Consider the following 26,801-nt stretch of genomic DNA (forward strand, 5'->3'; position numbering starts at 1 on the left):
ACACACACACACCCTCTCTCACTGACATATGCACATAAATTCTCATTCTCATTACAACCTCAGTAAGTGCATTTTTTTCCCAGCAGCCCCAGCTACCCGTTAACCTCTCCCCTGGACACAGCTGCTTCCACAAGCAGATTTCATTCCTGCTTCAAAAAATAAAAAAATGACGTAATGATAGAACGTTTGTCTCGAACATGGCCTTCAAAACGTAGTGAATTTTTAACTCATCCACAGCCAGAGGCTCGGGGGGCCTCCGTTCAAAACTCTCAACAGCCACAGGAGCAGACTGTTTACGCATCACAGAAAGCAAGCAGTGTATAAAAAGAGAACCAAAAAAAGCAAATGGAAAACAGAGAGAAGATTGAATGGAAACAGTCCAGACTGTCTCTCTTTGACTCATCCAGGCCAACATGTGGCTGTCCACCATACAGTTAACTTGCACAGAGATCTTTTGTTAGCTACAAGTCAATTTCTAGACTTAAAATTGACCATGAAATTCCCTTTCGGTTTCGGCGGAGGGCGGTGAGAAAAGTCATCGCAGCTTTTTGCTTCCAGCGTTACTCCTGCAGGCTGCAGTTTCAGGTTGAAGCTCTTCCTCAAAATATGGAAAATTATCAAGAAACCATGTAAAGTTACAAAAAGCATGTCGTCGGCCTTTGTTACAGTCCTTGTCTTCACCTGGTTTCTCTTTTTTTCTCGTCTCCTGCAGGTCAGAGCCTTTGCCATTGGAGATGTTTCTTGAATGTATTACAGGAAATAAAATAATCTTTGTCTTGCCCTCTGCTCGAGGAACTATGGATGTCCTCTGTTGGCAGGCGAGCTAAGATGTGGTGCACTTCTCCTCCCAGAACTGAATCAAGGATACATGAATGGATGTAAGGGGGGGGGGGGGGGGGCGTGTGGGAAAAGGACAAGATGAGAGATAATAGGAGAAAAGAGACAAATTAAAAGAAAATATACACAGAAAAGAAAGATCGTTAAAGGGATACAGGCAAATAAAATAAAAAGGTAAGCAACAACCGAAGAAATGGAGACAAAGATGAGGGAAATCACAAAGAAGAGAGAAGATTAATATAATATTTTCATCAGAGTTCAAATAAAAAAAATACATGTTCCATCACTTTCAATAAAGCATAAACAAACCAACTGAAATTAATTAATATGGGCGCTACAGATCAAAGGAAATGCAGCAGAAGGAAAATAATCCACTTTTCTATTCTCGGAAGATTCCAGAGGGACGTTAGAGGTTTAGTTTGCAGCTGCAGTCTGAGAATCTGTGTCTTGTTGCTCGGGATTGACTCAAGCAAGCCACACATGGTGCTAACTTCCTCTACTTTCAGATGCCTGGTGCTCTACGTCCTTACTTTATCACGAAGCCACAAGACGTGGCGGCGTTTCGATTCGTACCTCTGGAGGAAGCAGTTGCTATACAGCTGTGCACACTGTGCTGACTGTGAACTCTGTCTCGTTGGCCATGATGTCAGTGGGTTGGATGTTGCGGTCATACATGGGGTTCTCGAACGTAGCTCGTCCGTTCGTGTTCTCATGGCCCACGTAACTATTGAAGGGGACTTTGGGTCTTCTCCTGAAATGAAACAAATCAATGTGTTGAACAATGAGATCAGCTCCCATAAGGGGGTGGATACAGCAAGTATAAAGCAGAGATATGTGTTATCAGGGCTGCAATCGACAAATATTGTGTGATTGATTGATCCACTGATTATTTTGTCGATTAATTAATGAGATATTAGTCTAGTCTGTGACATTATATCTGATAAGATCAGCATATAATCACATTTAAGAAGCTGGCACCAGCCGTCGCTTTGCATTTGTGCCAAATAAATGACTGTCTGATAAATTCACTGTCAATATTTTGCTAATCACTTTTTGGTTTATCGACTAAATGATTAATCAACTAATTGTTCCAACACTAACATGTCTGTACAGATTTGCATTGGATAATTCCATGTGCAGATTGAGGTAGGTCACTCTCTCTCTCTTTCTTTCTCTCTCTCTCTCTCTCTCTCTCTCTCTCTCGCTCACTCACTCAGCTATGGGACAGTGTGTGCGAATACTGCATCTTCCGCCGGTCTCACTGTTATGAACCCGTCTGTTTTCTAGGAAGGAGGGTCGTTTTATCTCCTTTTAAACGGTCAACATATATGCATTCGTGGATTAAAATAATCCATATCAAGTCAATACATTCTGAAGGGCGAATGCAAATGAAATCAAGCAAGATTCCTGTCTGGCAACAGCTAACTTTGCAGTTGAAATGTTGCCTGCAGATGAGGAGTGCTGTGAAATAGATCAACGGTCGGAGCCTTACCTGTGTTTGTAGAGGTACAGAGCGAAGCCTGCAATGATCATGGCTATAAAAGGCACTAGGATGGCTGCCGCCACTGAACTGCTGTTGGATGCAAAGTTGTAGCCTTGGTTGTCTCTGCTGAGATCTAAGCTCTCTGGAAGAAAAAAGGGAAAAGACATTAAGCCCTTGTTTTAGCCTCCCTTCAGTAAAATACCACTTTAGCAGGAGACATTATAATTATATCCCATGAATACAACAATTAAAAGAAACAAAGGGAAACCCTCTTCACCTTCTGCCAAGAAGTCGTGATAAAAATTGAAGGCAGATAAACAGTAACCACAGTACAGCGAAATAAAGTGAATTGTAAAAGCTGAAGAGGTCTGCCAGGAAGGCTCCACTTATACACAACAGACCTAGCAAATAAGTGGCTTTTTAAAGTCTATTACTATGCTTTATTTTCATTTCCCCCTCGTGGGAATGTCAAATTTCATCATCCTAACAATGAGTCTTAATTACGGACATCAAACGGCAAAAGCCATTAAGTCATTTCAGATTCATTCTCGAATAATTGGAGGCGAGTGTGTCTGCAACAGCAACACTGGAGGAGTGGCAGCCCACCTATTTGCCACAGAACGCCAAAAAGGCTCCAATAAAGGACGAGTGACAAACAAGAAGGAATTCAATTAGTGGAATCTGTGGCGTTGCAAATCAACCCCCTGCTGCATGAGCGCGGGCACGCACACACACACACACACACACACACGTGCACAAACACACTCGCACAAGCAAACTGCACTCGCAGTTACACACCACCACTGAGTTAAAACAAAGCAGGAAAACCTCGACAAACGACGTCCAAACCATACCCCCTCCCCCGCCCCCTCCGCTTTTGCCATACACACTTAAACACACACACACATGAATGCCCTGGCACCAGCCCCAGCCCTCAGTATTAATAAAGAGCTGTTTGCTCAATCAGTGTGTTGTGGCAGGGGGAGAGGGGGTCGGTGGGTGGGTGGGTGGGGGGAGAGGGTTCTGCACCTGCTGTTCAAGCACCTCTCTCATTACAGCAGGTTTTCACATCCACTTTCACTATGTTCACACAACTTTACCCGTGCATACACACACTTAATCCGTGTTCGTCAATTCCATATTGGTTCTATTTTCGTACCTACACTGCTGCTCTTGAGTCTGCCTTGCAGCGAACACGGAAGCCACTCCAATCTGGGCTTTGCTTTTTAAAAGCTGCCAACGTCTTGTCAAATCGTTCAACTTCAAAAGCATGAGCAAAAAAATAAAAAATAAAAACAGCAAAGGTGTGAGCGTCGTCTGCTTGTCAGATATGGAATAGGGAATACAACACATCTGAATGTAGAGGATTTTAGCTTATATTTAAATGTTATTAGTTATATCTCACACAGACAGTTCTTGCCATTTCTTCCATGTATAGAATTGCTACATGAACGCAGTGTGCCCACAGGGACTTTGTGAGAGGCTGAGGCTGTCAAGGCTACATGAAAAAAATGACAGTTTTTAATGAACCAGCCCTGATGGCTGATGGAGGGTTTCGCACTGGGAGAACACAACAGTACATATTCAAGCTAACTCGTATCAGATCACTCTGCAATCTTGTGTGTCCACTCAGGAGTGAGATTAAGTCCAACTTTTGGGATTTCATAGAAAAACTTGAACTTGATGATGACGCTGGAGAGGAAATTACGTTTTAACGTCCAAAACGTTTCTCAATCTCTCGGCACAAGACTGGCCTTGATTGCCGATGAGCAGTTAATAAATTAATTCATATGTTTTCTCCGTTCAAACATACGTTGGTTGTTTTTAAACTGGATGGTAACAGTGGGTGGCAGCAGGAAACAAAAGTTGTGAATTGGCAAAAAATCTTATAAGAAGAATAAGAAGCAATTTCCATTTCTTTATCAATACCAGGTGTCAAAATAACAGCATCTTTTTAAATGCACATCGTCAAACAGCATATAGGTAAAACCTGATATATTCTGTCTATGTTATATGTGTTTCTCTTTCCCATGTGCCTCACATAGTTCAGGCAGAAGAGTAGGGAGTGTTTGCAGTTGCAGGTGAATCAAACCATGAATATTTCTAAAAAAAATCATACACATAACTGCATGACAGGAGCAGCCATACGGATTCATGGAGTCAGGCTGAAAGCATTTTCTGTGTACAAACTGTAGCAAGGAGGATCATATGGGGGGGATTTCTAGGTCACAAACATGAAGCAGAATTCTTTGGATAGCTGCAGCTTTTGAAAAAAATATTCAATATCTATGAAAGCATAGCTAAAGTAAAGCTGAAGGAACCGCAGAATGACACACAGCAAAGAATGGATGATATTTACTGGATCAAAACGCCAAGATGTGGGGTGACTTGACATGGCAAAGACCCTGCGAGCATCAACACACACACACTTGTGAAGGAGAGGTTTTCTGTAGCTGTGTTGTGTGTATACGTGCAGTGTGTGCCTCTGGATGTAATTTTCCGACTATTAATCATATTTTTGAACCGGGGTTTGCCTCGTTACGCTGGATTCACAGACACATTCTCCAAAAAGTGTTTTCACATTTGTGAAAGTAAATTCATTATAAATCCAACACAGCAAATGACACGCTGTGGTCGTAGCTAAGCTTAAGGACGCAAGATGTATTTGAAGAGAAAGCTTTCTGTGATAGAAATCCAGACAGGAAAAAACACGGACACACAGTCTCCCCCCCCCCCAGGAGGCAGCTCGGTCACAGCGGTTCCGATAACCAAGTGGACAGCTTACTCACCCAGTCTTTGGAGACCAAATTGGCCAAAGCCTTTTCCTCTGACAAATCCCTGGTACACAACGGAGTTGGAAGAAGAGATGTAGGACACCTGGGGAGAGAGAGAGAGAGAGAGAGGGGAATGGGAGACAGACACTTTATGTGTCACATCCAGGCTTCACAAAGGAGAATCTCATCAAAGTGTCAGCAGCTGGTGCACGCAGACACTGAAATACCATGTCAAAGGAGCTGAGAGGCGCTCTCATCGCTGACATTTAATGTGACGTTTTCTGCTCAAGAGCACAGACATAAACACACTCGGACATGTTACACACAAGAGGAATCTTCTGCTTGCTTCTATACGTAAACACTCAAGAGATGCGAGGCTTGCCACACAGCGTATATACCGTGACCTAGCTTTTTAAACTTACACACGGAGTGGGTGTGCATTAGAGGTGCCTGCGGTTGGGGGATAACACTGGAGAGAGGAGTGGAGGGGGTCTGCCGAGTCCTGATTACCAGGCAATGATTTAACTGACATTTTAATTAAAGAGAAAACTCTTGGTGGGCCCTCCATCTCCCCAGAGTGACAAGGTTAGTGTGTATGTGTGCTCGTGCATATTTCACATTAAAGGTGCGCGTGTGTGTGTGTGTGTGTGTGTTTGTGTCTGTGAATGTGATGGAACATCTTTGAAGTCGCAAAGACCGGTCCTGTATTGAACCTGACCCTGGACTTGTACTTACATGTCCGTCCAGGGCCCAGTAGTCTCTTTTGAACTTGTTGACAAAGATATCCACAGGGCCTGTGATCTGGTGGACCTGTAGCAGCAGCTGAGATTCCTCCTTCTTGTACGTACCTTGAAGAAAAACATGTTCACAGTTAGTTTGGAGCAACAGCCAGACTCAAACTAACTGAAAGGGGTCATGCGATATGTCTACACACACATATAGGGATTCAAAAACGAAAAGATTTGCAACATGACTTTTTTTTTTTATCAGGAATACATCTTTCATTTCTCAGAAGATGAAAAGCATGATGCCAATTCAGCAAAACTGTATCATAAATGTAATCACATTAAATGTATCTAATTACTTAATGAAGCAACATGTCACCCTGTGCAACAGTGGCTAACTGGCTAGCTCAACGGCACAGAGGAAGAAGATATATCAGGCTTTAGCTGCACTGGCAATACTTGTTGGTAGGATCAATTCCTTCATGGATGTGTTTTTTCCATTCACATTTGGACAACTACAGAGCGTCATGAGATGTATCCTTTAAGGAAATGATTTATTAAAACATAAAATTTGCAGAATTCGACAGTGACTTCTGCTTTTGGTGTACCAACCGGCCAGTTTGAGTTCCACTCCGCTGTGGTCGATGAGTGTCCCGTTAACACGATTGCTAAAGGGTTCAAAAGCAGTGATGCTGAGCATAGCCGGCTGCTTCTTCCCCAGGTACTCATAGGATCCCCTCCAGAGAGAGTTCTTAGCAAATACACCACCAGGGACTGGAAGAAGAAAAAGGGGGGATATAGGGCACACGAAGAAAAGTGCACTAAAGTTAAGCACAATTTAACCTATTTTCATGAGGCTCCCCCTCCACGATACAGAAGTCAAATTTAAAATAGTCTTACTGAGAACCACATACAAACTAAACACATAATAACTGAAACAAATCGAATTAAAAGCATCTTCAAACATAACAAGGAGATGTCTTACCTGGTAATTTGGAGGGTGGCTCCTGCACTGTCCCCACTGGGCTCTTACCACTCGGGCGATTATCAGCTGAAGAGCACAACAAAACAGAACTTACTGAAAAAAATAATTTCCCAGTTTATCCTGTGAACCGGTACAGTGTACGCCTCAGGAAAGCGAAAATGGAAGAAAATTTCCTCTTGATATAGCCCGAAGGTAATTGCAGTATAGAACGATGTCACCATCAGCACTTCCTCTCTACTTTCACGACTGATAAACCACGTGACGGACAGAGTGAGGACCCGACTCCTGCCTCAGAGAGCAGCCCGGTGGTCCCGGTGGGGCTTTTGTTAAGTCAGAGACACAGTTTCACAGCTTCGAGGGAAGCACTTTAATGATGCCTTACTGCTCACACGGGGCCCCGGGAAGACACCACAGTAGTAAACACACACACCCACACAGGCAAACAGAGCGAAGGGGGCTTACATGCAACTACAAACAAAGACAGGTATACTGACGGTAGTTCATGAGCACAAACATCACCTCGGATAAATGTGTATATCGACACAAACAAAAACACACGCGCATACACACACTCCTGCAGCCTCGTGCTTTATTAGGTGCCAGTCTTTTGAGCTTCCCTTCCATCACTGCGCCCACAGGCGCTGTTAATATCCTGAATGTGCTAAGGCTAGTTCTCTTTCTTTCCCTCGGTCTTAATGACACGGCCTTAAAAACAACCCCATCACATCTTTATGGTTCAGCAACGGCCTGGCATGGCATCCATCACACGGAGGTCCTCCGCTTGTACGTCTTTCTCTTTAAGCTATTAGCATCCGTCTACCCTCGATAATTGTGTGTCGATGACTTGATTTTTTTTTCCTATATGTATTTAGGCCAACGCTTGGGGGTGTCTTAATGGCAGTCTATTTGTCTGCTAAACCTTGTTAACACTGCCTCACCAAACAGGTACTTCTGCTAACCTAATCAATGGGATGCATTGGCCTAATCAGGTTCTGCACCCTTGTTAATATTTCAAAGCTTGTGTGTGTGTGTGTGTGTGTGTGGTGAGGTTTGAGGTGTGTAATTACACGGAGTTCAATTGTGTGACGGATGGGCCGTCCTACCCTGGCATGTGTCTGAGAATAAGCAAGTGATAACGCAGGTATTCATCAGCGTTGAACGCTGAATACCAAATTTCCTAAACTTGAGTCAGCACTAAATCCCGAGTCAGCACACAGACCCCAGTGGTTTTAAAAGAGGCCGCTAATGGAAACGGCACATTACAAACATGAGGTGAAGTGTTTTAAGTGTTTAATACGACTGTGTGGGACAGTGGGTGGCCAAGTGCACACATCTGTAAACCCATGAGGTTTGGTGAATGTGCTTGTTTGTGCCCGTGTGCAAAGTCAGACGATAAATAATGTGTTAACATTCACTCCAGTCTTGAAGGTAATATTGTAGCGATTTAACAGCAGCAAAAGCAAACAGGGTGCATGTGTATGCATGTCTTTGCATATTTAATGTCGGGTATTTCTCAGTCTTCCCTTATACGACTTATAATGTAACCATGTTTATACCTGAACAAAGAGGTTGCTTCCCTGTCCAGCTCCCATCGGACCTGCAGGTCCTGTGCTCCGATCCTCCGGCCAAGTAGAAGCCAGGCTGACATGTATAGATCAGTGTGTAGCCAAGGGATGGCAGTTCAATGGCTCTGACGTCAGACTGGGCCGGCATCTCTGGCTGGCTGCAGTGGTGGGCTGGATAGAGAGAGGGAGGGAAGGATTAGAAGGACCAAAGAATGAATGCAAAAAATATAGTGGGAGAGAATAAGTCAGCCCAGGTGGCGGTTTGGGGTCAAGGAAGAATATAGGGGATATTTGGGCGCCGCATTTTTTGTAATGCAAACTTTTGCTCAATGTTTCGATTTTCACTCAACAATCCACATGCTTTCATGTTAACATGAGCAGACTGCGTACTTACCAATGCACTCAGGTTGAAAACCACTCCAAGTGAGGATGGGCAGACAAGTGCGAGAAATGGAGCCCTGAAGTAAGTAGCCCTTTCTACAGTTGAAGAACACAGTGCTGCTGATCTGTAAGAGGACACGTAAGAGCTTGTGAAAATGTGGACTGGACGATGAGCATACGTAATATACATCACGGCAAGCACATCTCGCAAAAAAGAAGAGGCGTTTTGTTCGTCCTTATGATTAGTATTTGTGTGTCAACTAAGATTCATTTATTGACTTAGTTTCTACTTTCTTGACACTGTATTTCAATTTTGTACAAGTATTAAGTTGAGGAACAACACAGCAGATGGCATCCTCCTTACACATTGTACCGAGCTCAAACGATTAATCTATTACCGATTAATGAAAAGCTGTTTTTTTCAATGAAAAGCTTTTTTTTCGTATAATATGAACTCAATTTACTGTGTGACCACATATTCACACCTGGTAGCCTTGACTGTTGTTCTGATTTCCAAAGAGAGGAATGCCAGGGTCTCCACAGGTAGTGTGAGTGGGATCTGAAAAACAAAAAGAAAACACATAAACAGCAATTCTGTGATAACTGCTGTCATGTTAAATCTAATATACGCCACGCACAACAAATGGATATGTCACCTGAGAGACAATGTAGGGGAAATTACATTTTTTACATATTTGGTGTGAAATACTGACTGCCGGAGTGAAGGCTACACAATACTGTATCCACACACTTTGAGTATACAGACCTGAGTGAACATACACAAATCCTGCAAAATCTTTTTAGTTGTCTGAAGCCACTTTCTGTCTTTGCTCATTTTTTTAATTAATTGATTCAAAATTGATTTAGCGCGGAAAAGCCGAATTGAGATTAAAATGATCCTTTACCTGAATGTCAGGCCTTTTCAGTCCACACATCCTGCTCATCAGTTAACTAACATTTTGCAAGAATGTGCTCTTTAGACCCCCAACAAAAACCCATGATATTGATCAACTCATGAGTTCATGGAGCTTTTTGCTCTTAAAAGTAACACGCTGGGCCATTTTTTTCCAAAGGAGAACAGAAATATTGCTCATTTGAGCTCATTTTCTAAAATGTTCAGGAATGAATGGAACGATGTCATTTACAAGCGGTTTCCATCAGCTTCAAGTATTCATTGTCACATCTAGAGGTTGAACAAAAAGCCACAAGAGGCCAGTCTTTCCAGTGAATTTACAGCAACTAAGAAGTGTTGCCAGATATGATGTAAAGCCATGTCAGCGGCAGCTACTGTAGATGTACAACACAGGTTCTATTTCAAATTTATTACATCTCACTAAATCTTAGTTTAACCTTTCCCACATGCCGGGCATGATGGTTTTTCAATAAAGAGGCTGATAAATGATTCACAGGTGGTGGATTTTGGCTATAATGAATCCATGTTTAAACTAACTGTTATTCATCAAAGACTTGGCATATGTGCATAATGTTACAGCACTTCAAATACTACAATGGACCTCAGGACTGCTACAACACATTTGACTTTACTCACAATATGTTCCTGACCACGATGTGATTTCCTTGAGTCTTTCTAACTGCAGCTTCCAAATGTATCCTTTGTAACTCAAATGGTATCGCTCTTCCTTATTTAAGGAAGTTTACTGCTTAAGATATTTTGATGACAGAACTGGACAATATTTGGGATGACACAGGGGCAAAACAAAAGTGTATTAAATGACATGCAGTTGACGAATGGTTTCACAGTTTCACAAATGATATTCGCTCGCAAATCGCAGATTCATTTGTGCTCATGCACGGGTCACCAGTGCAGTGTTTGCTCGCGAGGAATTGATCTCATGGTGCAAATCGCAGGTCGCATGGTGTAAAAGTGGTGAAACGGGGCCCCTGGTGCACTCTTGACTGCACTGCCAGACCTTCAGTTTCTCCACATTATGTCTATATTTACGGTAATTCTGAAATGTTCAGGGTTGGTTTAATTGATTACACGAATACGAGTGGAGGAACAGAATCATAATCGCTTGTAGCTGGGTCAAATATGTGTTTTGCATGCATTATTTTTTGATTGCAAAACGCAATCAGGATTACAAGGGAGAACATCAGGGGGAATAATGCCAGCCAGCCAATGGAAGGCCTCTCTCACACTGAAACTAGGGCATTATATGAAAGAAAAGACATGTAGTAAAACTACCGTGCCCATGTTTGAATGTCATTGTTTTGATTAGGACATCAATTTGTTGGACTATACCGTAAATGGACAAGCAATTATCTTACCTATGCAAGAGGGTTGTGTGCCACTCCAGGTGCCATCATATTGACAATATCTCCTGGTAGAGCCCACCAGGATAAGTGGAGGGTAGCAGGAGAAGGAGACAGAGGAGAGATAAGTGAATCCTCGGTCCTCCCTCCTCCCCTGGGCAGGCATCCCTGGGTCTCCACAGAACACAGCTGCAAAGATGAAGACGGACGAAGGACAGAGAGAAACAGGACAATGTGAGGTCACCCACTAACCATGTTGGGTTTTAATTCAATATCTTCCAAGGGGGGGGTGAAATGTTCCACACATGGACATGGATACATACTTAGGTGATAGAAATGTCAGAAAGACATACATGACATGTGATGTCATTTTGGAATTTCAGCGTGGTGCCACTTACGGAAGCACTGAGGTTTCTCTCCACTCCAGTTGCCGTTGCCCTGACATGTTAACACAGTGGGCAGGGACAGCTGGTAACCTTGGTTGCAGGAGTAACTGATGCTAGAGCCCCAGGTGAAGTCTGTGCCGACAACCTGTCCATTCGGGATGATAGGTGGTGGACCACACACGATCGCTACAAGGAGACAAAGAGGCATTGCAGGACATCATGGATTCTGCATATTAGTTTAAATGATGTGTTTTGTTATTCAGATCATACTACACAACTTTACCTTTACAGTGAGGTTTGGTGCCATTCCAGGTACGGTCCTTGGTGCAGGTAAGAGTTGAGGCCCGGTCCGCATCCATGGTGAAACCAGGGGAACACTGGTAACCGACTGTGAAGTTGTAAATGAAATCATTGCCCAGCCTCACCCCGTTGGCTGGCACTCCAGGGTCACCACAGTTGATTACTGCAGAAACAAATACAGGATGAAGAAATAAGACCGAATGGAAGTGGGTGGAACGAATCGACAATGAAGACAGACGCAGCGGAACACAAGGACAGAGATGTGGAGAGAGCTCATTCGGGTTCAAGCAAGAGAAGGAAATCAACAGAGGACTCGATGAAGCTCGGTATTTCATCACGCAGAGAGTTATTTGATGATTTAGTATGTTTCACATTGGGTTGTCCTTGGTAAAGCCGGAGATCAATATCACACAGTTAACCTCACAAAAAACATTTGACAATCTAAAAAGCAACATATTTGATGTGTCTTCACAGGTATTTAGCACTTCATTTATGCACAGCCACTTTTGGATGATATATTTATTCTGCTTAAAAACATCACTTACTATGCAACTAGTCTTCAATCGCCATAACCCGACAGTGTGACTTCATGTGTGTGATCTGAAGGAACTTTCCTTGCACTTCGATTATCTCCAGTTTAGAGCTTTTGGGGTGCAGAGAGAGACTACATCTTGTGAGGGGTATCCCTCTACAGTAGCTCCCTAAAGCGCCAAAACAAACCACTTTTGTCTTTGATTGTACTTTTACATGCTGCGGGGACAACAGTGTGATTGCGTAACAACAGTACGATTTCCACTGTTTGACTCAGCAGCATCATTGCTCAGCATCTGCTGTAAATGTCGAAGACAGAAAAATCCAGGGCACAGAAGGACAACTTGCACTAAGTTGCCATGGGACACAAAAGGAATTATTAACTGCATATGACCAACATTGCAGCACAATTCCCAGTAGGGTGAGGAAACTGAGCGTTTTGGCGGTATAGTGTCTCCCCTTGACTGAGCAAGCACTTACATCTCTCACCGGGCTGGTAAGAGTGTGTTGCCTGCAGCCATAACGTCGATCTAAGACTATGCACCCTATAACAAAACCTACAGAACTTGCGATACAGTGAGATGATTTCTCCTCTTGCACAACATTATACTGAGATTGTCAACAGCCAACTATCCACTGCTTTGGTACATGATACTAAAGGTGTCATTTTTCTTTTCAACAAATGTAAATGTAGGTTAGATTTAGTAAGTTCCAGCTAAAATGGAGAGGAGATTCCAGTAGCCACCTCGGTCAAATAAATCCCTTGAGCATACAGTACACAAGAAATCAGTCGAAATCATTCAACCAAAAGTGGTCCTATTCACATATCCTGACCTCACTAAAGATGCTCTAACAAACTGCGTCAACCCTTTCACTCCTATGGATTACAGCGTTCTGACATCCATCATGGTGCTGCTTAGGGTTTATGCTCTCCATTCAGGAGGAATTGGTTCTCGTAGTGACCTCTCTTTGCCGGGGTCTCTTGGTTCTGTATCTTTTGTGAGACATGATGATAAAGGGCTGTCCGTCAGGCCTGTGCCATTTGAAGAGACCAGTCCTCAGACCATTGTCCTTCAAAGTGAGCCGCATGAGTCATTCGTTACAAAGAAATAACTGCCGTTAGAAGCAATTGCACATCAACCATGTTTTCCTGTTTTTCTTGCACGTTAAATATCTTGCAAAACATTCGCAATTTAACCTGCCTGCCCCTGCCCGACAATATTTTAATATGTATTATTCTGCTGGTGTCAGAACTATTCACCATATTGCAAAGGGTAAACTACTGTTCTAGTCCAAAGGAAAATGAGAAACCAACAGCTAGACAACCTGTAAATGTGTATAAGCCAAGCCATCCATCCATTACCCACAACCGCTTATCATACGGGCAATTTACAGTCATCGTGGAAGCCAAAGAACCTGGAGAACACCCACGTCCAGTCCGAGTTCAAGCCTGGACCCCTCTTTGTGAGGCGACAGTGCTAGCCACGATACCACCGTGCAGCCTCAACTAGAGCATGAATTTAATTAAAGTATGGACAAAAAGATAAGCACCAGAGAGGCTCTTTCTCTGTCGGGGATGTTAATTACCAGAGCACTCAGGCATGTTGCCGGTCCAGGACCCGTTAACAGTGCAGTGTCGGGTCAGCATGCCGGTTGAGTAGTAGCCCTCTCTGCAAGTGTAAGTAATAGATCTGGAAAACGTTAGGCCATCGTGGATCAGGATCTGGGCATTACGTGGAGTTCCTGGGTTTCCACAGGAGATCACTGAAGACAAAAGAGAAAGAGAGAGGGCTCAGAGTTACTGCAGATCAGGTGATATTCATTTAAGCACTAAATCCGGAGTGACCAGAGGAGAAAGTGTAAGTTAGTCATGAGTGTGTGGGGTGTTCCATGGGGAGAGAGGTGGGGGTTGAAGGGAGCATTTTTGGAAAGGTCTTCTCATTTGACTCTCATTTCTGTACCAAAACATAGTAGATGACAAAGTTGATAAAAATCACTAAAAGGCAATCAACTGCCAACAGACATATTTTGTATTTTCTGGAAATCAGAAAGGTTTACTTTCTGAAGAAATACCCTTTACCCATTGACTTTGACTTCATGCTGTTCTCCATGTGTATTTTAATTAAGACTCATTCAGTTGATGAAACAAAAATATATCTCGATTGGTTTTCGAATCCATTCCTTTTATATTACTTCTACTTCTTTATATTATAGACTACTATGTGTCTGATATGCGTTCTTCACTCTGTTTATTTTCCCTGTTCCATCTGTTCTTCATCCGCCCACCTTACCCAGCACCCTCATCTTCTCCTGAGTCCTACTTCAGAAGGAGCTCTGCCTTTGATTGACACATCCTTTGCTCACAAAGTCCCTTGGTGTCAGTCCTGCCACCAGCGATGGTCCTGTTCATTACAGTTTCCAGCTTGCCCCGGGTCCTCTGAGCCCCATGGGCTTTGCCCTCCCTTAATGACCAGATGCGGCCTGGTCCTTGTAGTCCGTGCCAACCGAGAACAGGTGGGCAACCTCAGCTAGTGGGCATGCCACACACACACCAGAGGGAATGAGACAGAGTGAGGCAAGGTAGAGAGGGGGTTGTGTGTGTGTGTGTGTAGGGGGTGTTAAGAGCACAAGTGAAAACAACCTGGCAGACAGGATGAAGCTTCTGAAAATAACAAGCTGTTTTCCAGGACGAGGGAAGAAAATGGCTGTGAGTTCATGGAGAGTAAGAAAAATAACAGAAAAAACAACAAATACATTATAACTCCAGATAGAACTTTCCAACTTGAAGGTGGAAAACTGCAACTGCCAGTTCACGGGTGGTTTTATTATTTTAGTGAGAACAACACTTGGACACAACCTGCCACCTGTTGATGCAGTATCAAAAATGTTGGTTAAAAAACAAGCACCGAAATAACAAAACACAATATTAATAGTTAGTTACTCAGTTCATTTGAAACCCAATATGAAAGGAAAATGGACAATAAACATGACAGGCAACTAATTCAATGTTGAAGCTGCAAGGATATTTTTGAAGCACACATAAACCATACATGCTGTTGAAAGTACTTGATCTGATAAAAAATACAAGTCATAACAATTCAAACTACTGTAAAGATACTGTCTGCAAAGATCACTTCTTTAGCTCATCCTTAACAGCCTCTTCCTGTTTGACAGTAGAAAAAGAAGTGCACTCTTTTTCCCCACTGTGTGTCGTTTCCTTGTCCGGTCTCAGCAATAATAACGGATAGTGTAGGGCCTTGAGACCCAGATCGATTGGACGCACTCACTACACTTTAGGAGAATCTGCTTTTTTCCGGTGTCAGCAGCAGACTGGATGCAATGTTGCAGACGGCCAAAACAAAAAAAATCAAAAGCCTTACGAGGTTTGATCAACAGAGAAAACATCCTCTGTTATTTCTCCCATTCGTTCTCGCTCAATCGCTTTTTGCAAACACACACAAAGCACATGCAAATGTGCAATGTGCCTTTCGTTCAATTTGCAAAGGCAGCAGCTAATCACACAATCACTGACTACAGTATGAATCTACAATCTACAAGATTATAACGTGCAATTCAGTGGTGGGGTTTGTTTAGATCAGCTAGATCTGAAGGGGGGGGGGGGGCTTTGTGATTCGGTCTTTACAAAACATAAACAAGATTTTCAGATCGGCTGCTCACCAGATCACTAAACGGTTGTACTCTTTTGGTCACTACGCACAGGCTTTGTGAAATACAACACAGACTGCGAACGTACTTGACTTACCAGCAAGTATGCATACACAGCTAACAGCACAGGACAACACATGCAGATTAGAGGCAGAACTGCCATTACCCCTCCAGTATCTGTGCGAGGGTAAAGCGGATGACAAGGCAAGGTTGAAGTCATTATTCATCCTCCAGAAACGAAAATCTGACAATTGGCCAGAGTCTCCTTCCAAGCACATTGGCATAAAAACCTTCTGAGCAGTGGGATCCTGATTGTGAAACTGGGTTCCATCACCCCCATCGACCAGTCCATGTTTGCCAGAGAATAACAACTAAAACGCACACTTCAAGTCCATAAGTGTATTCCTTACCATGACACTCAGGTTGGGTGCCGATCCAGCTCCCATTAGTCAGGCAAGTTCTCTCCAGAGAACCCTTCAGCATATAGCCGGGCTCACAGTTAAAGCGGACAGCAGTGCCGACTGTAAAATCTTCCCCCAGACGGATTCCATGCACGGGAATGCCTGGATCTCCGCACAGCCCGGCTGAATCGCCTGGAGCGATAAAAACAACAACAAAAGATTCGGTGACAAATGTAGCGGGAAAAAAAAGCTAATATTCATGACGACTCATGTGGATACACAGATTAGAAATGTACTTTCTACATACAAATAACAATATTAATATTAATAATGATAATTGGATTCGGATTAGGATTATAACACAGGCAAAATACCATTCTCCGACCACGCTAAGGAGCGATAAGCCTCCCAAATACACTAAGCTTCATTATATCTATTTGTTCAACGTGCAGAAAATGTGCAATAAGATGTGATTTTTCACTCCATTGACGCAACATATGTTTTGCAATTGGCTTCATAATTCCATGTTCTCCATTTGAAACACTCACAAGCCGTTGCGTACTGCTGCGTGCTGCTCTCGCTTCTCATTTTACAAGGCGCTGGTCAATATCGCTTCAAAAGTGCACAGCTACGAAAGTCTGGAGAATCATGATAAAAAGGCTGTGCTCATTGCCCGTCGAGAGAACACGAGCAATCCCCCGAATTTATATGAACGTCATGAATTGTGACATTAAACTGCCAGCACGCTGTTATATTGCCGGCTTGTGGGTCTGTGTGCGAGCTAGTTGGTGTGCTTCTGTGACTGTCCATGTTCCTGTCACATCTGTGTGAATGTGCTTGCATCGGTGTCTATGTACACTTGCATCGGTGGTGGACACCCCTGTGGCTTTCCTCAGGTGTATTAGAGATGCCAGGAGCTCTGAGGCAAATCGCTGTATGGGGAGAGAGAGAGAGTATGGGGGCTGATGTCTTTAGAGTGCTTCATAACCCAGCTGAAGTGTGGGCGCCCCTGTTCCTCAGTGTAATATGAGCAGATTAAAACAGTTTTATAGAGGACAGTCTCTCTGCCCTTGGGGCCTATGGATCAGAGAGGCAGTTCCATCTTTGGTGCACCTACTTTGCCCGCGAACAGCTTCCTCCCCAAACACTTAAACTCTGGTGTGAGGTGATATTACATCTGAATAAAGCAAGTAGTACAAGCACGGAGCTAGAAAGAGGATGAGAAAAAAGGGGCTACACCAGCACATACTTTCAAATATCAAAGATCGAATGTGCTGGTTCTCTCAGCTCAGGTTTGAAAGCGATCACAGAATTAGGCTGTTTTCAGTTCAATCATTCCGAACTGTCAGACAGTCAATTTGGGTGTCGTTTCCCGTACCGGAGCAGTGTGGTGGCGAGCCGCTCCACTGGCCGTCCAGCTGGCACATACGCGTTGTGTTGCCGATGATGCTACGCTGGCCGATGCAGCTGTAGCGGATGACCGAGCCTACTGTCCGACGGTCGCCTGAGATCTGGGCGTAGGGAGACATGCTGGGGCGGTCGCACAACACCACTGTCCAATCAGAGCAGAGAGATGACAGAGAGAATCAATGAACACGTGGAACTACTGCGAGGGCAATGGTGAAAAAGGGATACATACACCACATATTGAAAAGATTGCCTGGATTACGCAAAACCAACACATTTTTTTGCTTTATGGATATTTGTTTTGAATAACTGAGGAATGTACACAGTTTTACTGTCCTGCCACCAACAACCAACCACCGAGGTACTCACACAGGCACTTGGGCAGGGAGCGGTCCCAGGTGCCGTCCCCCTGACAAGAGATGGAGCTGGTGCCCAGCAGGTAGTAGCCCGGGTTACAGCGGTACGACGCGGTGGTCTGGAAGCTGTAGCGATGCGGCCCGCTGGGCAGTATCTGCCTAATGCTGTTCTCGACATGACCCGGCTCTGTGCAGTTCACAACTGTAGAAAGGGAAGCAGAGGGGGGGGGGGGGGGGGAGTAAAGGAACAAGAAAGAAAGATGCATCTTGTGTAAGCATTTGAGGCTCGATTTAACCAGGAAAGTATTACTTAATGCTCTTTGACGATTATATGTCAAATGTTAATGGCAAGAAAGACATGTGGCTAGGTTTTTTGTAATATTATTCAATATACTTTAATATAGTTCTATCACAATCACACACACAGGGAGCATTCCTATTTCAGAAGCAGAGTTTTTTTTTCTTTTGCTTTTACTCTCTCTGTCCATTCCTTTCCTCATCTACTACTTCCACTCATTCAGCATCCATCCATCCACCCCAATCCAAATGAAGTAGGAGGCAGACTCCGGAAATAAACATTTGCTTCATTAGAGCCAGTCTCCTGCTGGCCGCTGTGGTGCGGAGATGGTGATGGATGGGGAGCTCACAGGAGAAGAGGCACCATGTCAGTTTAGCACCAGATGGAGAGACTTAGGGAAGGGGAGAATGAGGGATGAGTGTGGAGCGAAAAGCATCGAGGGGGGGGGGTTTGCTGAACAGAGTTAGAGAGGAAGAGGCCCTGATGGTGCAGAATGTATTAAAATTCATAACTGAATGTCAGGCTACGACTGCTACCAGCACCAATCCATCTTGAGAGCCTCAGATACAAGACACAAACCAAAAGCTTACGATGCCACAATAAAGTCAGAATACAGCAAGTAACAGTTGCTGTCTAGTCTACACTGTGAACCACAACTAAGTATGTACTATGATGCCAAAACTCTCATTGCTTCTAAAACCCTATCCATGCAGCCATTATGCCCCAGTTTGCCTTGCCAGTCTTGCCCCATGAGTGTGCCTTTGCCACTGCCAAAATGAACCCATTGTATGCTAATGTGCCGAAAAGCTCCCAAGTTGGCCCAAGCACAGCTACGTCACCCCCCAAAAACCTATTATGATGTATTCCTTCCAGCAGAGTGCTGACCCGAAGAGAGGAAGCGAAAGGATGAAAGGAAAAGAAGAATAAAAGTGAACGAGGAAGATGGGCTGAGGTAATTCATCTCTTTTCCTCTCAGAAGTGGCGACCCCAGTCAACCGATCCTCATCCTGGCCTCCTTCCAAATAGCGGCCCTGTAAGTGGTGCGTCAGAGTTTGTTTTTTCCTGTCCTGTGACTCTAGCTTTCTATCGCTGAAAGACAAATAAACAAACGAGTCATCCAAAGAAGGCAGTGTTGTGGCTCTGTTGCTGTGACTCAAATTGGTGGTAATTAGAGGGGGCTAGGAGACCGGCTGGGCCGGTGGTGCTCTCCTGCCCCCTGCATAATTGATGGACCTATAGACTCGTGTAGTTAAAATCTGGACCGTAGAAATCATTACTTTGTACCTTTTTTCCTGCCTTCTGTATCTATCCACCACTATATCTCCCTCTAAAAGAAAAAGCCGATGGTTCGGCTTAGCTGAGGAGCGATGGATGAAGTGGATGTCATCCCAGCATTTGTAGCTTTCCACTCAGAGGAGGAAGTACATGGCAGACAGGAGAGCGCGCCTCATCACAAATGTCTAGAATGCTGTAATAAAGGTGATAAATCTGATTTGCAAAAACACCCCTAAGCTTCTTATGTTTCCACATGAACAGCGATGATAATGTGCCATCAAAACCTACATCAACATCAAATATTATCCGGAACCTCCACGGACCAAATGGTTGAGGCCGCGGTAATTAAATAATCCAGGCTTCTCTTTGGCTTTTCATTTCAATTTCCCCTAATATGGGTCGTTTAAACTCTTTCTGCCTCAGGGTGTCTCTGCGCGTCATCTCAATGATTGGGGTCGTCTACGGTCACATAACATATGACCTTGCACATTACAATACGTAATTTAATACCTAGCTACACAGGTGGATAAGAACACAAAACCACAGCCCTACAGGCAAGTATGTGCAAACGAGCACACGTTTTGAAAATGCCCTCACTCATGAGGTCTGTAAAAAGCCAATGACGGTGGTTTATTTACCTCTCAAATTATACACATGGCATGACACATATAAAGACAAACCAATGTGAGGGTTGCTATGCTACGCCTATACATCGCTTATCTAGCTGTGCTGTGATCATGCATTTAAACATTTAGCTCGTACTTGTATATAAAGAGATGTATGCACATAACGATTTTAGAATTACGAAAATGATTTGATAAATTGTTCTGTCTTATCAGTTATTATTAGTTTGTTCGCAATAATCCACAGAGATCAGGTTCATATATTTCATATGCTGGTTCTTTGCATTTATCCTTCCGTTTATTGGTAAATGAGATTTTCCAAAAGTCATACATACATTGACTGATGAGCTTTGGCATCTGTTTGACACTTACTTTTACACTTGGAGAGGGCGTTACTCCACTGCCCATTGGCCTGGCAGGTCGATTTGACAGCCCCCTGTAGAACATAGCCAGTGTTGCAGACAAAGCGCACGGCATCATTTAAGTTGAACTGGGTTCCCTGGGTCGTACCGAAGATAGGGTTACCAGGATGACCACACGTGATGGCTGTGAGAGTCCAAGGAGAAAGAAAACCATGGTTACACATTTGCTGAGCAGTTTAATAAAATCGAAAGGTTTGATATCAAATAAATGAACATGGAGGGCCTGGGTTACAAAAGCTAATGTCACAACAATAAAACTATACGGACACTCCACTGAGGGTCGAATTCACAATCCTCCGGCTTTTGCGGATGCTAAACCTGCACATAAAAAGAATTAAAGAACCTGCAAATGGTGAAATGCACGGCTAACTGCTCTGCCAAGCAAATAGCTTCTTGGTGGTCCTGTAATATGCACATATTTAAATGATTTAATGTGCATTAATATGGCTTTAAATAAACCTCTTTTCAAAAACTGTTAAATGCACAATGATCAGCGCTAATATCCACACGCAGTTAATGTTATTCATCTTCAGAAAGTTGATGGTAGCCTAATTTAAGTGCATAAGGGGTCAGCTCAAAGCCACATACAAATTAGTTTTGTTATGCCTTGTGACAGATTCTATCTTTTGTGAATTGGACCTTGAGAGGGGGCAGATAGCGGTTGCAAATGATGCACAATTCATGAAATGCTATCAGCAGCCACAATTCATTCTTTGTGAATTCGCCCCTTAATTCATGTAACTGCTGAGTAATGAACTCTGAAGCCACAGGCCCCGCTGCAGCTGCACTGACAGCATGTCCCTATTTTTGCCACGGGCCTCTATTAAAAATAATCGTGTCAATTGAGTTGTTCTATAGAGGAGTAGTGTGTCATTTTGGAATAATGGCGGCTTTTAGAGTGTATTTTGGTTGCCGGTATGGACCTGGTAAGAGCATCCCTAGCTTATAAATGTCTGCAGTCATTACAAAAGTATCGATAAGCACAATTAAGAGTGGAAACTTTGTTGTGATTTGCTTTTCTTAGATATCTATCTTACCAGTGTTCCTCGTATGACATATTAGACTTAAGCCCTCCTCTGCGAATCTAAGTCTTTAACTATACACTACACCACTCATAGCTTTACTCAAGTCACTGTGTTCTGTTGGCACTTACGGACACAGACGGGAGTACGTCCTGACCAGCGGTGATCCTGTTCACAGATTCGCACCGACACCCCGATGAGACGAAATCCTGGGTTACACTGGTACACAACGCTGCCTCGATAGTTATAATTCTCTCCATTTATCTGTCCATTCACGATGGGCTCCGGGGAGCCACAATGGCCAGCTGCGGATGAGTGAAGAAGAAAAGAGTAACGGTCAGACGTAAGTGTTTCGAAAATAATTTGAGGCAAATTTCAAGACTTGATGAAGTTGTACTCATTTTTGGGTGATGAGGATTCTCACCTAGACACTGGACCTGTGTTCCACTCCAAAGCCCATTGGACATACACTCTCGTACCCGAGAGCCAACCAAGGTATATCCTGTGTTGCAGGAGAAAATGGCAGTGGCTCCATACACAGTCAGTGTTCCAATCTTGTTGCCATTCGGTGGAGTCCCAAGGTCCCCGCAGGAGATGACTGAATGAAGAAACAACATCCTGTGTTACAATCCCATAGGTTCACAATACAATCATCAACAACACTGATTTGTTTTGTTTGGAAAATGGTTTTGATTGGCTTCCAGTCATTTCGTTCTGGTTGGAAGATTAGCGGCTGTTTAATTATCACAGTGGAATAAAATACATTTGGATGCAATAACTATTCATGCTTTGGTAAATTACTTTTGAGGGAGTGAACTCAAGAAACTGGGAAAATGAGACCATGGGGTGTGCAGTATACACTTACTCTCGCAGACTGGCCGTGGATCTGGGTAGTTCCAGGTGCTGTTGGCCTGGCAGCGAATGACCCTCTGTCCCCTGTAGTAATATCCAGGGTCACATATGATCATCATTATCGTGTCATATTGGTTCTGAGTACCATAGATCAGCCTCCATCTCCCATGTTCCACAGCAGAGTGGCCTATGTCAGGGCAGGTCACCGCTGGAAAGTCAGAGGATAAAACAAACATGATTCAATTACACATTTGTATGTGCTTGGTACCAGTTAACTGTCGGGAATATTTGGGAACACCTTAAATATGGCCAAGTTTTAAGAGTTTGTTCAATTGATAATACTGCAAAGAAATAAACTGACAGAAAGATAAATACTCACGAACACATCTGGGTGGGGCCTCAATGGGGCTCCACCTCCCAGATTCCTGACAGATCACTGAGGTGGTGACAGGCCCGGCGATCTGAAATCCGGGATTACACTGGTACGTGGCCCTGGCTCCTAAAGAGAAGTCCTGCCCCCCAATACTGCCATTGACCGGAGGCACTGGCATTCCACACGACGTGACTAGAAGGGAACGAGGGGTGTGGCGGAAAGGTAAGATTAAAAAAACGGTTGGTTGGTCGAATGAAATCACAGGTAGCAAAGTGTATTTTAACAACCATCTTTGCATGCAGAGTGTCTAGCTCACAATCGGCTTCCTGTACAAACACACTCCCAGAGCCGGCAATGATGTGCAGTAAACATTAGCTCAGGCTGCCATCTGCAAAATAGTAAACAACCAAGAGAGCTCATGCAATTCATGTGCAGATTACACCTGGTACAGACTTGACCAGGCATTGAATGGCAGCCCTCCTGCTCCGTTTTCGCTTCAGCTGATACTATTAATAACTCTGGTTGGAGACTGTGGAAGTAGAGCTTTTAGATTTGATGCGTTTGTGATGGCATATAAAGGAAAATCTGAACACAAATAAATGGAGAATTTACTAAAATTAGGAATGAATAAAGATGGTTTAACAGCATCACAGCTTTCTAAAATCTAGTAAAAATGAAACAATATAATCAAGTAATAAAAAAATAAACATATAAAACAATTTAATTGAGGGAAACCAAATATCATGAATCTGAGTCAAAGTTATCTTCAGAGTGAATCTGAGGAATGGTGAAGTGAGCTTCCTTGAAGCATGCCTGAGGCTGAGGGGATGTTTGTGATGGCGCTGAAATCATACTTTTGATCCAAAGCACACGGATCCAGTGATGTTTTATTTCAACCAACTTAAATCCCAACGCCTGAACCTACAAAATACATTTGCAACAAAAAAAATGTTCTAAATGCTGAATGCTCAGTCGCAATGATAATGACATTGACGAAAATCAAAATTCCTGGACAGCTTGATTTGTATTATCAATGTGAAATGATCCTGCCCAGCTGTTATATTTAGAAAAAATCTGGTCTATCTAATCTGTTTTTCTTAACAACTTCCAACCTTCTCTTCCTTACTCGTGACCTGCTGCTATGATTGGGTCCTTACCTTGGCAAAGTGGCACTGGTGCAGTCCACTGGTAGATCCCCTGTGCAGTCCGAGTGCACGTTGCACTGCTCTGACCAATGAGCCGGAAACCCTGGTCACAGCTGAAACGCAGGGTGCTGCCCAGTTTGCTGCCTGTAAGACTGTGCACTGTGCCATTTACAGGGTTGCTGTGAGGGCTACAGTAGGCCACTATGGAAAAAAGAAAAGAAAAAGGTAAAGACATAAATATGCATACCGATAAAATTGAGTGCAACAGGCATAAAATCCCAAGAAGATGCAAGATGATGCAAGTTTTTATTGAGGTGGAGAAGGATTAATGCGCCTTCAATGGCACAGAGCCCCCGATCTCTTTTGCATCCGTCTTCCATGCCTGACGTGGCAAAGGAGGATGTATTAATATAAGCGCTACAATGCAATCTCTTCAAGGCAAAAACTGCAGAGTGAAGAAAAATGTATGAAAGGAAACTAATGTTCTGCAAAGCAAAACAGGAGTTTGTTAGCGGCAGCAGAGCAGGATCATAAAAGTGATAGATACATAACAACAGGAACAAAGTATCTGTTTTCGTTGGTAGACTAAATTGGTGGCTGCAATAATCATGTGGATCCCAAATGCCAACAACAGATCCCGTGAATTGCATTTTGCAGATCTCACAATAACATGACATCAATACACACAAACAGTCCTGAAGAATACACAAGAACACACATTGTGAAAACATTTAAGGAATATTGAAGACATATATATATATATATATATATATATATATATATATATATATATATATATATATATATATGATGCAACAGAACATGGCTAAGAGAATCAGAAAATTGTGCACATTGTCGGGAGAGATTAAAATGGATGTGGACCATGGACACAAAATAACGTATTATCCATTATTACCCTTGATCACTATGACCACATTACACTTCTATAAAAATAATGAAAATGGCCTCTCGTTAAAGCCAGCGGGGATATTTAGCGCTATGCAATCAGACAAAACTCCTTTACAGTGTAAAAACTTAAAGCCATGTCAGCGTTGTCACATTCATTCAGCACTTACGAGATGCTACATGATACACAGTTGGTGCCCTTCAAACTTTGGACATTTGGTCAAGTACAGCATTCAAGTTTGAAACACCTCACAATCATCAAAGGATAAAATCTCAATTATGCCCTCACAAAGGTAAGGAATAGAACACCCACAAACCCAATGCTTGAATGCAATCACATTTAAAACGCCACCTGAGCTAATCCATTTTCCTTGGCAAGGCCTCCTCCTGTCAGTCACTGTGACTGGCAGCTTCCGAGCCACCCTTGAATTCAATTCTTCACTCCTATCTGTGCCTAACTCATTTGCCCCTCTCTCTGCGTTCCTCGCTCCATCCCTCCCTCTGCCTATTATAGCATACAGCTTGTCTCACTGCAATCAGCCCTGCAGCTCAGAGGAATAAGATCTACATCGGCAGGTGACTGGATTGGAATCGACAATAGAGAGGAGGAGAAAGAGGGAGGGAGGGGGTCGGTGACATACAGAAAAAAGACATATGAGCATAAGGAAGATAGCGAGGAAGATAGTGACAGAGTCAGGCAGATTGGAGGTTGATTGAAGATTGGAAAAGATGAACTAAATGATGTGACGGAGGCACAGTGAGGGACGATACGGACGGAGAGAAGGAAAAGAAAACTAAGATGGCGGGTTGCTGGAGGAGATGTCTGCAAGTTGGTTGATGGAAGACCGGCCGGTGGAGATAAAAAGATGGATTGATGAAGGACACAGCCGAATACATGAATCTGCCTGTGCCATCTGTTTCTTTCTCCCGACCGAGGTAGTACAGAAGGCAACTCCATATTGACCACGGCAACTCGAGAGTTCTCAGCCATCACTGAGTCCGTCTGTCATTTAGTCTGCTGTGGCAAAATCCATCATGGCAAAGAGGGCGGGAAAAAAAGGGGCAGAGAAACGACAGAACATCCGGTTGGGGAGACAGAGCTCCACGGAGAGGAGAGAGAGACGATTAGTCAATCTGGCTGAGTGGTGTTGACACAGAACGGAGGGAGCCTTTCAAATATTTACAGAGTCATAATTCAGAGCAAGATATGCAGGTGTCGTGTACCAGCAGATCTTCCTTGGGAACAGGACAGTACAGAAGAATAACAAGCAATACACAAAAGAAAACAGCGTTTACTAATTCCCCGGCCTGTGCTGCAGAGCAAGGAGTGCTGTAGATGCCTGCCGCCCCCGGTAGGTTGTCATGGAGATGGGTCTTATTCCGAGCAATTTCAGCTGCAGTTGGCAGCAACATTGCTGGTCTTGTTGGCATAGTAAACCAAAGGCACCTCTGATGAGATCTAATGCACAACAATGTCTCGAAGTAGCTTCTGATAATCCATTCGAAATGGACGTTTGTATCTAAAAAAGTCGTTAGGCTGGCGTGTGACTTGTCTTGACTCACCTGAGTAGCGTATGCGAAAGCCTTTGTGGCTGGTGGTGTGATCAAAGGACCAGTGCAGGTAGACTTTGTTACTGGAGCTGGTGATGCTCAGTGGATTGGAGTAGTTGCCACTGAGGGTAATCAGAAGAGGGCTCTGTCGTGATGGACCTGGATTGAGAAAAAGAGAAAAAGATTTAATTTCCGCAGAAGAATAAGAGCGCGAATACTTTTATATAAACCGCCACTGTTCCTGCATCTTCAAAATAATGCAT

At 43.5% G+C, this 26,801-nt stretch overlaps 1 protein-coding gene across 2 annotated transcripts in view; it reads right to left on the reverse strand.

Moving 5' to 3' along the window:
* Positions 1-1,428: 1,428 nt before the first annotated feature.
* csmd2 (CUB and Sushi multiple domains 2) overlaps positions 1,429-26,801 on the reverse strand; it is a gene marked incomplete at both ends in the record, with an annotated part of 212,096 nt that continues 186,723 nt past the window's right edge. Inside the window, 23 exons of one of the 2 annotated variants that reach the window (XM_079287579.1) lie at positions 1,429-1,588; positions 2,330-2,462; positions 5,110-5,197; positions 5,830-5,942; positions 6,432-6,593; positions 6,805-6,870; positions 8,361-8,540; positions 8,764-8,875; positions 9,236-9,309; positions 11,040-11,213; positions 11,423-11,596; positions 11,694-11,873; positions 13,829-14,005; positions 16,318-16,500; positions 17,687-17,860; positions 18,085-18,273; positions 20,640-20,813; positions 21,843-22,016; positions 22,136-22,309; positions 22,577-22,771; positions 22,943-23,128; positions 24,094-24,282; positions 26,551-26,697. In XM_079287579.1, the coding sequence (XP_079143705.1) occupies positions 1,429-1,588; positions 2,330-2,462; positions 5,110-5,197; positions 5,830-5,942; positions 6,432-6,593; positions 6,805-6,870; positions 8,361-8,540; positions 8,764-8,875; positions 9,236-9,309; positions 11,040-11,213; positions 11,423-11,596; positions 11,694-11,873; positions 13,829-14,005; positions 16,318-16,500; positions 17,687-17,860; positions 18,085-18,273; positions 20,640-20,813; positions 21,843-22,016; positions 22,136-22,309; positions 22,577-22,771; positions 22,943-23,128; positions 24,094-24,282; positions 26,551-26,697 (3,578 nt within the window). Of the gene's footprint in view, positions 1,589-2,329; positions 2,463-5,109; positions 5,198-5,829; positions 5,943-6,427; positions 6,594-6,804; positions 6,871-8,360; positions 8,541-8,763; positions 8,876-9,235; positions 9,310-11,039; positions 11,214-11,422; positions 11,597-11,693; positions 11,874-13,828; positions 14,006-16,317; positions 16,501-17,686; positions 17,861-18,084; positions 18,274-20,639; positions 20,814-21,842; positions 22,017-22,135; positions 22,310-22,576; positions 22,772-22,942; positions 23,129-24,093; positions 24,283-26,550; positions 26,698-26,801 lie in introns of both variants that reach the window. The other variant, XM_079287580.1, reaches the window with a different exon arrangement.

Source organism: Melanostigma gelatinosum (assembly GCF_949748355.1).
Source record: "Melanostigma gelatinosum genome assembly, chromosome: 17".
NCBI classification, from domain to species: Eukaryota; Metazoa; Chordata; class Actinopteri; order Perciformes; family Zoarcidae; genus Melanostigma; species Melanostigma gelatinosum.